Below are 14,566 nucleotides of genomic sequence, written 5' to 3' on the forward strand. Positions count from 1 at the left end.
AAAAAATGAAGAATACTTATAACTGAATGTCGAATCTTTCTCTTAGACCTTGGTAGTGATTCTCACAACACACTTACCTAGCCAATTGCTTTTCAAATAATAAGAGATAAAGGTTGGTGGGATGGTAAAAATGTCCACAATTGAATTCATTTCCACCCAGAACTTGATCTTGTCATCAGCTGCCAAAAACTGTGAAATGGAAACAAAACACCTAAAATTCTGTTACCTCAAGGAATTTTAAAATGACACAAAGAAACATTAGTCAGTCACATTTCATTTATCAACTAAAGCTTTGTTTTCATTTCATCTCACACATATGTAAAACATATGTATTTATGTACAACATAGATGCATATATGTAACAAAGTCACAGAAGTTGTATTTTTAATGGGTGCTAAATAAATGAACAATGAGTTTTTTGTTGCTTATAGAGCAACATACATACATATAAAATTATACATGTATATGTGTATATATTATATGTACTATATATAATTATATATATATATATATATATATATATACATAGAACCAGCTACTGTGAGGAATGAAGAGATATGATTAATGGTATTTACCAAGGAAGAAAGTGCATCTTTCTAGTTTGGCTGGTCATAGGGCCAATAAGCTTCCATACTTAGAAAAAGAAATGCAGATTTCCAACATCTCTTTACTATAAAAGGAAATTTTGATCATCCATTTGTTCAAAATTTTAGGAAGCTCACAGAAATAAATATAAGTATGCACACACAACAAGATGTACTCCAAATATATTCATATACATTGAAGGTCTTGTTTTTATATGTGTATGCACATGTACATATGTGTTCATAAGTAGGCAGACATATAAACAGATAAATAGGAGTCTCACAACATTGAATATGTAAATATATTGAAATTGAGACCCAGGGAATGTTTAATAAATTCCTACAAAATAAAGGAAGCACTTAATACCTGTTAACAAAAACGAAAAGTGCACAAAAACAAAAGTGCATAAGAACTTCTGAGTGGCACATGTGCCACTCAATCATGGAAGCATCAACTTCCCTGGCAACTTGTTATTCTCAGTCTAATAGTCTGCAATTACTGGAAAAGCTTTCTCCGTGTCAGGTGGAATACCATAGAAGGCCGTTATGACAATGGGAATGAATTTAATAACAAAAAGATTCTTTTCACTGGACTTGAGAAATGGCTTAGGTCTCATTACGTCTCCTGAACAACTAAGGGCACAGACCTTTTTTTCTCAGAACCTTCAAACCAGGGTCGATTTTGTAATTGAGATTTTGTAAATGAGTGTTTTTATTTTGTTTCTGCTGTATTCATGTGTTTTTTCCCACTTCACATTAATACTTACTCTTAACCCAAAATAGAAACTAAAGAAAGCATTGAAAATCAAATCAATGGGTATTGTTATATCGTCATATGAAGAACAGCTTCCAACAGGGCTGGAAAAGAAATAAAGACAATTTGCAAACGAGAAATAACATAAAAGTTATGTTGCTAAGATGAATTAAATGATGGACTAGGCAATTTTCTATGCATTCAACCTGAATGGTCAGTTCATGCACTTAAGTCCAGCTCTGAAGAAAATTACTTTTCTGTTGAGAATAGAGTCATGCGTAAACAAAAAAATTGGGCCACCCAGGGAGTTGGAAATAACGGGAAAATTGTTGGTTCTATTTCAATTTATATCAATAGACATTTTTTAAAGCTATACACATTTTTGTGGTTTTCAGGACCATCTATCTAGTCAGAGTATTTTTAAGTTTCTCTATAGTTTTGATACAGCATTACTATAGAACAAATGGACTTTTTGAATCAAATTCAAAATAATTTCCTACAAGATCATTAGGAATTTACAATGCAAAGACTCAGTTTCTATAGGGTCTCTAACATGTCCTGATTTGGGGGCTCTGCACACACTAATATTTTGCTTCAACTTAGAATTCAATATAATTTCAGAAGACTAGTATGGAGCTCAGATTAAACTGGCTTAGTCTAACAAACCCTTCTAAGCTTGCTATAGAAGAAGAGAGTCCTTTCAGAAAAGAGCAGATCACTATCTACTCCTTTATTGGAGATGAGGTCGGGTACTTTCTTAAAAAATCTGAAACTATCATAGAACTTTCATTTCCATACCCAAAGAATTGACTGGCCTTCATAAGGGCTCAAGTAAGGAGATAACAATTGAAAGCTGGGAGCCTTGGTGAATCTAAGGTGTGTCTGTGTACATCATACAATGGGGGATGCAGAATGACAGAGAGTTCCCAATTTATTATAGAACTGAGCTTAGGGCTTTCTACACAAGTAAGTGTGTTCACTACATATGCTAGGTTTGTGTGTGTGTGTGTGTGTGTGTGTGTGTGTGTGTGTGTGTGTGTGTTTGTGTATATTGAACATTCTTCCTGAGCAGGCATGTCTAAAGTAGTTGTTTCTATTACAGCAGGCAAAAATGACAAAATTTTACTTACTCAGTAGAATTGATGAAATAGATTATAAGAGACCCGATGCTTAGTACAAAGACTAGGATCACCTAAAAACAAAGCAAAAGAAAGCAGGGACCAATGTGCAAATCTGCATTATTGGCATGGTACAAATAAACCCATATCACTGTGTTTTCCCTTTTTAAAATCAATGAACTATGTTTTATTGCATATATTTATTATTATGGTGAGGAACAGATGATGAGAAAGTAATTATTCACATGTTCATTTTGACCAACATTCATTCTCAAAAATGTACTGAATATTTCACTAAATCAAGAAATCATTTATCTTACCTAAATTTAACTCCCATATTTGTCAGAAGAAATATATTGTGCTTCCTGCTACTCCTAGAGCTTATAAAATACTTAGTACTTAATTTGTGTTAAGTATTCCATTAAATTGTACAAAATGAGAGCTATTATAAGGGATCTTAGAGTGGTACTGCCTAGGATAGAAGAAACAGATCCTCATATGTCTATGTGAAAGGATAGTCTAAACTCCAACAGGAGGGAAAATGGTGAATGGCAGAAGAAAAGGAATGTGTGTAATATGCCAATGCAACCAATTTGAATCAAGCTAAGCCTGTGGGGTGTAGTCTGAGAACTGTCCATTCAAAGCCCTCCAGGCATTTCCATGAACTCTTGGCAGCCTCTCTGCATGGTTTTCGGCCAGCTTTAGTTAATTAAACATCTCAACTTCTAGTTTCCAAATCTCCTGCTTGTCAATAAGTCCAGTCCATTCCAGTAACAACATCCAAACTCAATTTTATTACAATGGCAGTTTTACTGTCTTCCAGTTCAGAGGTTCCTTGGGACGTTTGCTCATATTGGGCAAGGGGTCAGTTTCGTCTAAGTCTTTTTGAGTATTTATTTTTAGTTTACCACAAATTAGGTCACTTATGTCCTCTCCCAAACTGTAGGCCAGTGTGGAGGAGTGAAGAGAGGGGCAGTCGGAGCAGTTACCCTTGGTGGTGTTAGGTCATGGTGGTATCTCACAGGGATTGTCTGGGTAAGGAAGATGTTTGAAGTCTTTTTATGAGTAATTTTTTGAATTGGAAAATTTCCACTCAAGTTCAACAAATATGTCTCTAACTCTTCCAGTGCCCCAACAACTACTCAGGTGCACTGAGGGTCCCTGCCCTCATGAAGCCCACATCTGCACAACGAATAAAGATCATTAATATAAGCATTATACGGCATGCTAGAAGGTAAATGCCAAGGAAAAACGTGCAATACAGTAAAGCAGCTAAGAAATGAAAATGAATGATTCAGAGGGGTTGTGGTGTTGATAATATTTAATAACAAAGTAATTCATTTGCAGATTATATCTTTTTCCTTGCATACATACACCTATAACAGATCCAAGAAGAAAAGAAACAGAAGAAAAATCTCCCAACTCAAAAGTATGTTATTCATGAAAGAAAATGTGGTAAGCAAAAAAACTAGGATTATTCATTTCTTTCTATCAAAAATAATGGATAAATGTCCAGTCTAAATCCTTCTCTAGGAAAGTAAAAGTATATAACTGTCCCTCAAATAGATCAGGAATTAACAAGAAATTAAAATCTGAAATTAAATTTAAAAAATTTTAAAAATAACTTAAACCATGCCTGCAATCCTGGTTACTCAGGATACTCATGATCTTAGTATCATAGTTTGAAGCTCGCTCACACAAGAATCTCCAATTAAAGCACCGAAATAGCCAGATGTAAAGCTGTGACTCAAGTGGTAGAGTACCAGCTCGGGACAATGCTTAGGCTCTCAGTTTAAGCCTGGCACATAAAAAGTGTTAAAATTAAAACATTTTAAAATAAAAATTGAAAAAATTAAATTAATTAAAACAGCAAGAAAGATGCATTAGTCACTAATAAAAATGAATATTACTTGTAAAAGACAATGAGATATGGCCAAATTAAAGTGCTTTGAGGAGTTGGGCATGGTGGCTCTTTCCTATAATCCTAGCTATTTGGGAAGTAGTGATGTAGGAATCAAGGTCTGGAATCAACTCAAGCAAACAAGTACACAAGTTTATACCTCAATTAATGTCTGGGAACAGTAACACTTGCCTGTGACCACAGCAATACACAGAAGCACAAGTTAGAGAATCATAGTCCAAGTAGTCTTGGGAATAAAGCAAAACCTTATCTCAAAAATAACCAAGGCATTTGGGTACCTGTGACTCATTCCTGTAATCCTAGCAATTTAGGCTGAAGAGATCTGAGGATCATGGTTCAAACCCAGCCTGGGCAGGAAAATTTGTGAAAACCATAACTCCAATTAATCACTGAAAAGTCAAAGTGAAACTGCGTGGCTCAAGTAAGTGGTCGAATGCCATTTTGAACAACAAAGCTCAGAGACAATACCAGGGTTCTGAGTTCAAGCCCCAGAACTTTCCTCTTCCCCCAAATGCAGATAACCATGGAAGAAAAGAACTGGAGAGGTGGCTCAAGGAGTAAAATGCCTTCCTAGCAAGTGGAAGACCCTGAGTAAATCTTTTTTTTCACATGGGAAAGTGCTCTACAGAGAGAACAAAAGTAGATAACATAGGACTGCGGTGTTGCTGTATATAGGGAATCCTCATGATGATGAAGAAGCCTTGATTGGGATTGACAGAAGTGTGTAGAAAGGGAGGAAGGTCAGGAAGACAGCCCAGCAAGACTGTTTCCAATTATGAAACCACTGACCTTGAATATCCGGTGGTCAGTAAATAGGATGAAAGAAGAAATCAAATTCATGATCACATACCTCAAAGCATAGACCAGGGAATTGTGACAAAGATGCAGATAGAAGGAGATCAGCAGAAGATAGCGGTGGTTCAGTGTGAGTCGTTCTGAGCTCCCACCAAGATACAAGTTCTGGCAGCGTAGGGGACAGTTCTTTACCAGAAATTGATCCTAAGTAAGCTTTAGCACCACAGAGATCTCAGTTAGAGAGGAAAAAGGCAGAATACCAGTGCGAGAAGACAGCATGGAGCCCCGCCAGCCGTGGAGCAGACAGTGCTTCACAGCAGCGCAGACCAGCCGGCTGCAGACAGAGACACACAGAGCCTGCACGAGCCCAGAGCCAAGACCCTGCCGTGCACGGAGCTGCCAGCTTCACAGGAACCGGAGAATCCTGCAATTTGTGAGTAGCTTCTCCATGGAGAACTTTCCACTTCTGCTCCACGAATGGCATTGGGAAGGAGCCCCCTCCCCCACAAGCTGAGAGCAGCGCCATCTTGACTGCTGGCAAAGACCTGGCCAAAGCAATTGGAGCCTGAGAGGTGGTGCTGGCAGCGCCATCATTCTAATGGGCAAAGGATTTCCCAAGGATCCCTTAGCCAGAAATCCGGCCCCAGCTCTGCTAAAGTCCATCACCTGCCGGCCACAGCCCTGGTAAACAAAGCCGTCCATGAATCTTTCAGCTTTGTTTTACCAGTCAAGCAATCTGATCCGAAAAACAGCAAAGCCAAACCACAAGAGAAAAAGACTTTGTGAAGTGTTTGGATCCCGAATTTAGTGGAGACACAAGTTTGCTACTCTGTCCTCCCCCCACAAAAAAAACCTGAAAAATACCCTTTTTTTTCCTTCTACACCTCTTCATTTGCATTTTTAGGTGTTCTTATTTTCTCTTTGCCATTTTACCTACACCTTTTTTTTTCAATGTTATGATTCATTCCTTTTTTTCCCTTTTTTCCTTTTTTTCTTTTTCTTGTCTCTTTTCCCGCATTTCTTCCGTCACTGTGGTCATTCCTAGAAACACAGTGACAGCCCTGGGTACAGTCTGAATAAAAATGATATCTATATTGATACAATCACCTGCTTTTTAATCTCCTGGTTCTCCACCCTAGTGTCTCTTGGGTAAGAACTCACAATAGTGAGGAATCTCCCTGCACCTTTTTTATTGGTGCATTTTGTTTTGTGGTTGTTTTCTTTTTTCTTTTTAAAATTTGTATCATTGAAATTTTCTATATGTACCTCCCTCTTTTCTCTATATATTCTTCTTATTACTCTTCTAATTTTCATAACTTTTATCTAAGTTCATCTAAACTTTGTACTCAATTTTACCTGTCTATCACCTTAGGTCAGTTATCTTTACACTATACTTTTTATTCATTACTATAATAATCTTACACTCCTGTATTATTCTTTTCCTACCTCCCTTGTTGTCTTTCATATTATTTTTCTATCTCTGGTCCTCAGGTCATCCTTCAACTCTTATAATGCATGCGTCTACATTTGACGGTTGTTGAGTAATGCTGTGTATATAGGTGATCAATTATACTCTAGGTCCAGAGGGACTTATATACAATAGAGATTGGATTGAGGGGCTTTTTGTTTAGGTCATAAATCGGTAGTCTGTGGTTGTATTAGATTTGTATGTAAGTGCACAAAAAGAAAGAGAGAGTGATATTACCAATCTAAAAGTGTGAACATCTATTGTCAGTTAACTAAAAAGGTCTAGGTTAGTTATATCTGAAAAATTATAATCTTGTTTAGTATTAATCTTGCTCCCATTTTCAAATGGGCAGAACAAGAAACTCAAGAAAAATGTCAAATCAAGGAATGACACCCTCCACCCAATATAAACAGACAATAGAGCAGTCACTGGCAAACATAGAGGAGAGTCTTCCAAGTGCAATACAAATGCAATTGATAAACATCATTAATGAAAACTGTGAAAACATAAAGAAAGAGATAAGGGAGGAAACCATAGCTAAACAAGAGGAAACTATAAACAAGGTGATATGTGAAAAAGGGGAATCCATAAAGGAGGCTATAATAAAGGTTTTTCAAAGAAAAATGGATGAATTCATAGAATCCACAAACAAAAAGGTGACCGAACTCCAACAAATAAAGCTGCTGAGCTAACCACTCAAATGGAAATCAAGGAGTTAAAGAAATCCATACATGATCTAAAACAAGAGATGCAAGGCATCAAAAATGAGAAATTAGAAGCAAGGGGGTTGAAGAATAAAGTAGAAAGCTTTGATAGCAGGTTAGACAAGGCAGAAGAGAGAATTTCTGGGATTGAAGATAATTTAGTTGTTATAGAGAAATAATAGAAATTGAGACACTTCAAATCTAGGAAATATGGGAAAACGCTTCAGGCTGTCCAAGATACAATTAGGAAGCCTAATTTAAGGCTAATTGGTATTGAGGAGGGTCTGGAAAAAGAGGTTAATGGTATTGGAAATGTACTTCAGGGAATCATCTCAGAGAACTTCCCAAATATCCAGAAGGTACCCATCCAGATAGAAGAAGCTTTTAGAACCCCAAACAGACCTGACCAGAAAAGGACATCCCACCGCCACATTATAATCTGAACTGGGTCAACAGAGACCAAAGAAAGGATCCTAAAAGCAGCCAGGGAGAAGAGAACAATTGCCTACAAAGGAAAACCAATCAGAATAACCCCAGATTTCTCAGCAGAGACCATGCAAGCAAGGAAGAGATTGGAAGGATATATACCATGCCCTGAAATCAAATAACTACCAGCCAAGAATACTGTACCCAGCTAAGCTCTCATTCATAACTGAGGGAACAATAAAAACATTCCATTCCAGGGAAAATCTTCAACATTTGGTAGCAACCAAACTAACATTACAGAAAATTCTCAAAGATGATCTACATATAGAAAACCAGTACAAATGTAATACAGAGAAAGAAATGACAGCTAAAAATCATACCATCTAAGTACCACAAGAACTGTCAAGATACAGGCCCCAAAGAAAGCTTTTAAAAATAGCAGGAACTAATAAATATTTCTCAATCCTGACTCTCAGTATCAATGGACTTAACTCTCCAATTAAATGACATAGACTATCTAGTTGGATCAAAAACCAAGATCCACCGTTCTGCTGTCTTCAAAAGACACATCTTACCCCAAAAAACAAACATTTTTTGAAAGTGAGAGGTTGGAAGAAAGTTTATCAAACTAATGGCCCCCATCAACAGGCTGGAGTTGCCATCCTCATATCAGATAAAATAGACTTCAAACTAAAATTACTGAAAAAAGACAAAGAAGGTGACTACATACTACTAAAGGGGGATCTTTCTTCCAGGAGGACATAACCATCCTAAATATCTACACACCGAATCCCAGAGTTCAGAACTTCATCAAGCAAACTTTACTTTCACTGAAACCATATGTAGATCGAAACACAGGGAATGTTGGTGACTTAAACACACCACTCTCACCTATATACAGGTCAACCAGGCAAAAACTCAATAGAGAAACCTTAGATTTGAACAACTGTGTAGACCAACTAGATCTAACAGACATCTGCAGATTATTCCACCCAGCAACAACACAATATATGTTTTTTTTTCAGCAGCAAATGGAACATTTTCCAAAATAGACCACATTTTAGGGCATAAAACAAACTTGGGCAGATTCAGAAACACTGAAATTATTCCCTGCACTCTCTCAGACCACAAGGGTATCAAATTGCAACTGAACACTCATCTACACCAACGAAAATGCTGTAACTCATGGAGATTGAACAACACATTGTTGAATCACCAATGGGTCATCGAGGAGATCAGAACAGAAATCCAACAGTTTATGAAATTTAACAAAAAGGAGCACACAAAATACCAGCTCCTTTGGGACACGGTAAAGGCAGTAATCAGAGGAAAATTTATAGCTCTGAGTGCCTACAATAACAAACTGGAAAAATCACAAATCAACAATTTACTGTGTCACTTTAAGCTCCTGGAAAAAGAGCAACAAACCAACCCTAATCCCAGTAGAAGGAAGCAAATTATTAAAATCAAAGCAGAATTAAATGAATTGGAATCCAAAAAAACTGTATAAAGAATCAGCAAAACAAGGAGTTGGTTCTTTGAAAAAATTAACAAAATTGACAGACCCTTAGCAAATCTTACCAAAAAAAGAAGTGAGTATACCGAAATAAACAAAATCACAGAGGAAAATGGTAATATCACGACAGAAATTACCAAGATCCAGAGCATCATGAGGGAATACTTCCCAAACCTTTACGCCAACAAATTTGAGAATCTAGAAGAAATGGATGAATTTCTAGCCAATATTAACATACACACACTGAACCAAGAAGAACTAACCAAACTAAACAGGCCTATTTCAAGCACTGAAATAGAAATGGCAATAAGAGACCTTCCACCTAAGAAAAGCCCAGGGCCAGATGGATTCACAGCTGAATTCTATAAGTTCTTCAAAGCAGAGCTCACAGCAATACTCCTCCAGCTCTTCAACGAAACAGAAAATGAAGGCGCTTTACCAAACTCATTCTATGAAGCCAGTATAACCCTCATCCCCAAACCAGACATAGATTCATAAAAGAAAGAGAACTAGAGACCAATTTATTAGATGAACATCGATGCAAAACTTCTCAACAAAATGCTGGCCAGCCTTCTTCAGCAAGTTATCAAAACAATTATACACTATGATCAAACAGGATTCATCATGGGGAGGCAAAGCTGGTTCAACAAATGCAAATCAATTAATATAATTCAACACGTCAACAGGAGCAAGGACAAAAATCACATGATTGTCTCAATAGATGCAGAAAAGGCATTTGACAAGATCCAACACCCCTTTATGTTAAAAGCTGTGGAGAAACTAGGAATCCATGGAACAATCCTCAGTATAATAAAGGTTGTGTATGACAATCCCACAGCTAGTATTTTACATAATGGTGAAAAGCTAAAGCCATTCCCTCTAAAATCAGGAATGAGACAAGGATGCCCACTCTCTCCTCTCCTCTTAACATAGTATTATAATTCCTAGCCAGAGCAATAAGGCGAGAAGCATGCACAAAGGAGATCCAAATAGGAAAAGAGGAAGTAAAACTTCCCCTTTTTGCAGATGACAGGATTCTGTATTTAAAAAACCATATAGACTCCACTCCCAAGCTCCTTGAGCTGATTCAAAACTTTGGAAAGGTAGCAGGGTATAAAATTAACCCTCAGTAATCAACTGCCTTCCTCTATGCCAACAGTGAGAGGAATGAGGCAACAATCAGAAAGCAACTCCTTTTGCAATAGCCTCAAAGAAAATAAAGTACCTAGGAATTAACTAAGAATGTAAAGGACGTTTTTGATGAAAATGTTAAAACCCTGAAAAAGGAAATTAAAGCAGAACTGAGGAAATGGAAAAATCTCCCTGAATTGGAAGAATCAACATCGTGAAAATGACAATCTTGCCAAGGGCTATCTACAAATTCAGCGCAATACCCATCAATATCGCAATGTCATTCTTTAAAGAAATAGAAGAGGCAATCCAAAATTTCATATGGAATAATAAAAGACCCCGTATAGCAAAAACACTTCTTAGCAGAAAGAACAGTGCAGGAGGAATTTCAATACCAAACTTCAGACTCTATTACAGAGCTATAATTACCAAAACAGCTTGGTACTGGCACAAGAACAGGCCTGAAGACCAATGGAATAGAACTGAGGACACAGATATTAAACCACAGACTTATGGCCACCTAATCTTTGACAAGGGAGCCAAAAAAATAGAATGGAAGAAAGACAGCCTCTTCAACAAGTGGTGCTGGCAGAACTGGATAAGCACCTGCAGAAAACTAAAGTTGGATCCTTCTTTGTCACCCTGCACTAGAATTAACTCCAAATGGATCAAAGACCTGGAGGTAAAAGCTGAAACACTGAAAACTTTATAAGAAGGAATAGGAGATACACTAGGCCTCCTTGGCACAGGTTGAAACTTTCTTAATAAGGACCAAGAAACACAACAAATCAGAGAAAGGCTGGATAAGTGGGACTGCATTCAACTGCAGAGATTTTATGGCAAAGGACATAGATAGTAAATTAATAAGGAAGCCTACAGAATGGGAGAAGATCTTCACTAACCATACAATTGACAAAGGCCTCATATCTAAAATATATCAACAGGTCAAAAAATTGAATCTCTCCAAAAAAACAACCATCCCATTAAAAGATGGGCCAAAGTCCTAAAGAGAGTCTTCTCTGAAGAAGAAACAAAAATGCCCTATAGATACATGAAGAAATGCTCAACATCTCTGGTCATAAAAGAAATACAAATCAAAACAACTCTAAGATTCCACCTCACTCCAATTAGAATGGCCAGGATCTAGAAAACTGGTAACAACAGATGTTGGAGGGGATGTGGCCAGGAGGGATCACTACTACACTGTTGGTGGGAGTGAAAATTCATTCAAACACTATGGAAAGCAGTATGGCAGTTCCTCAAAAGACTAAACAAAGACCTCCCCTATGACCCAGCAATTCCACTACTTGGCATTTACCCAACTGTCCAGAAACAAGGACATACTAAATCCACTATCACAATGATGTTCATTGCAGCACTATTTACCACAGCAAAGATATGGAGCCAACCCAGATGTCCCTCAGTTGATGAGTGGATCAACAAGATGTGGTATTTGTACACAATGGAATTCTACACTGCTGTCAGAAAGAACGACATCTTCCCATTTGTTAGGAAATGGAAAGGCTTAGAAAAAATCCTATTAAGTGAAGTAATCCAGACACAAACGAACATAGTAGGCTCAATGGTTTCCCTCATTGTCATAATCAGTAGAAACCTTGGGCTCTCCTAGCAGAGATTTGCAATAGAGCAAAACCTAGATACATAAGGCCCTATAGAATGACGCTAAATGAAAGGACCTCTAGGCTATAGAAACAAAAGCCATATAATGTGTGATTGCGTGATTGCTGTCCTTAATGTACTATGTTAGCTCTCATCTCTTTTGCTGTCCCTTGGTTCTCTCAAATTGTTATAGTATCTCACTTTGTTATCTGATATATTGGATATATTTGTATTTGATTATTTGAAAGTGGATAGGGAAGGGGGGAAAACAAGATGAGGTGTTGGGGTGGGGGGGACCAAGACATGAGAAAGCGTATCAATGTATGTGAATTAATGCACCTTCTTTCTGGCGAATATAATGTAATCCTTCCATTAATTACAATAGTATTATATGAAAAACGATGCAGATAGAAGTAGCACACTATTAATGAGGAATGCACAGATAGTTCTACCAAGTTCTCGTGCCACTTGTTGACCAGCCTCAAAGTAAATGGTCATTAAGCAATGGAGGAAGAGACTGCATAGTGGCTGAGCTGCCTGAAGATTCCTCCCACCTACAGTACAGTCTGTGATCAAGTGAAGACATAGTACACATTCATATGATGGCCAAAACCCATGGCACCACACATCTCTAGTGATCCTCATATTTCACTTCTTGAATCATTGGAGTTACAGGTGTAGGCTTCACAAGGACATAGTAGCATGTTTGTTGCTCATTAATTCTTGCTTCCTTCGCAATTAAACCTATCCTTCCTGCTCAATCTCCTTGCAAAGAGGAAACATATCTATGTGGGGATAACTCCTAAGAAACTCAGGACTCATCCAGCCTCCTTTTTCTTCAGCTTGCAGTGGACACTAGGATGATAGAAAAAGGGACTGATAAAGATGTACTGTACTTACAAACTGACATGTTAAATTGAAACCCTTCTGTACAATTACTTAAGAATAATGATAATGATTTTTTAAACTCTCACAAGAAACTGGTGGTGTAGTCTATGAAACAGTACTACCATTTATTAGAAGTGGAAATAAAAAATGAACATCAACAAAATGAGAAAGAAGAAAGAAGAGAGTAAAATTCAGGGAGAAGATAATGATTACATACATGTATTATATATAGGTACATTACATATATTATCTACATATATTACATATATACATTATATATATGAACATGTGTATATATATTTGTTTATAAAGATTTGATGAGTAAAACTATTTTTTTCATGAGATTTATGAGATACTGGCATGTTCAAGAAAGTTATATGAGACCAAATGGCAGGGATATGCCTCCTCAGGAAGGAGAAGCATATGAATTAGGGAGGGAAAAGAAGAAAAAGTTCTTTTGAATCAAAGGTGGAGTAAAATCTTTGAAGGGACCTTCAAAGGTATATTCTTTCTGTTGGCTCCTTTTCCTTGAAAAATGTCCCATGTCTTTGAAAAGTCCATTAAAAAATGTAAGTAGCTGTATATTATTTTTTATACAAACATACAAACAAAAGAATGAGAGTATAGCCCATACCTGGATTTATAGTCATGCTGGTTACCACATAATGTCATGCTGATTTGGCAACCACTGCTAAACATTTTCCTCACACAGTAACCAAGTGGACAAATGGGAGACTGTGGGATATTTCTAGAAAAGGCAGAAGAACCTAACAGGGAATAGAAGTTTGATGTTTTCCTCTAAATATTATTTAAATAAAATCCTCTTCTGGATTGACTCATCATTAAAAAATTGAATCATCATTAAAATTGTCATTAAAACAAACACTTCAACAATGAAAATGCCCTAAACTGATAATTATCAATTGCAACACAGAAATGCACTTTTTCTGTTAATGTATACATCACAGACATTACTGATTGCTAGAAAGGGACAGGATTCAGTCATTATTATATTTATAGACCAAGATGTCCTGTTTATATCTAGAAAAATGGTGGTTTTCATAAGTACCATATATTTATTATATGCCAACATATGTATATTTGACACATATCATTAGTATAATATGTTAACACATTCTCAGATATTATTATATTATTATATATTGTTGCATCCCTACCTTATAATTTTCATTTATCAAATGAAGGCAATGATGATACCTCTCTGATAAAATGGTTTGAGAGGGGCAATGGGAAAGGAGAATTGGGTAGGAGTCTTCCAGTTGAACAGTTTTAGAAAGTGGCATCTATGAAAGCTGTACCACTGTCTGCTTCAGCTAGCCCTTCTGGAATCTGTGGACTCTCCTCCTACCTCTTCCTCTGAGTGGATCCCTTCAGAAGCTTCATAGTGAATCCTACTTGGCTCTCTAAGGGATCCAATCATTTCTACAGCTTCTGCTACTGTTAGCCATTCACTTAGCTAGTTACTTGGTACCAAGAGCTGCCACATGAATTAATCAGCTTTATTATTTCCAAATTTCAAGGAAGAGAAGCTTTTCTAAAATGACTGATTTCCAAAAACATGAATCTGATAATGTTGCTGACTGAGCACTTTTAGGTTTGAAGATGGTTACTTCTGGGGAT

The 14,566-nt window shown here is 36.9% G+C and overlaps 1 protein-coding gene across 1 annotated transcript in view; it reads right to left on the reverse strand.

The window, feature by feature from the left end:
• Window positions 1–14,566, reverse strand: part of Kcnu1 (potassium calcium-activated channel subfamily U member 1) — a 123,283-nt gene that overhangs the window by 98,173 nt on the left and 10,544 nt on the right. The window contains exons 3-5 of the mRNA XM_090353930.1: window positions 2,469–2,530; window positions 1,352–1,442; window positions 78–189 (exon numbers count right to left, since the gene is read on the reverse strand). Of these exons, the coding sequence (XP_090210056.1) occupies window positions 78–189; window positions 1,352–1,442; window positions 2,469–2,530 (265 nt within the window). The remainder of the gene's footprint in view (window positions 1–77; window positions 190–1,351; window positions 1,443–2,468; window positions 2,531–14,566) is intronic.

The sequence above is a fragment of the Megascapheus bottae genome, chromosome 20, assembly GCF_031878675.1.
Source record: "Megascapheus bottae isolate mThoBot1 chromosome 20, mThoBot2.hap1, whole genome shotgun sequence".
Lineage (NCBI taxonomy): Eukaryota > Metazoa > Chordata > Mammalia > Rodentia > Geomyidae > Megascapheus > Megascapheus bottae.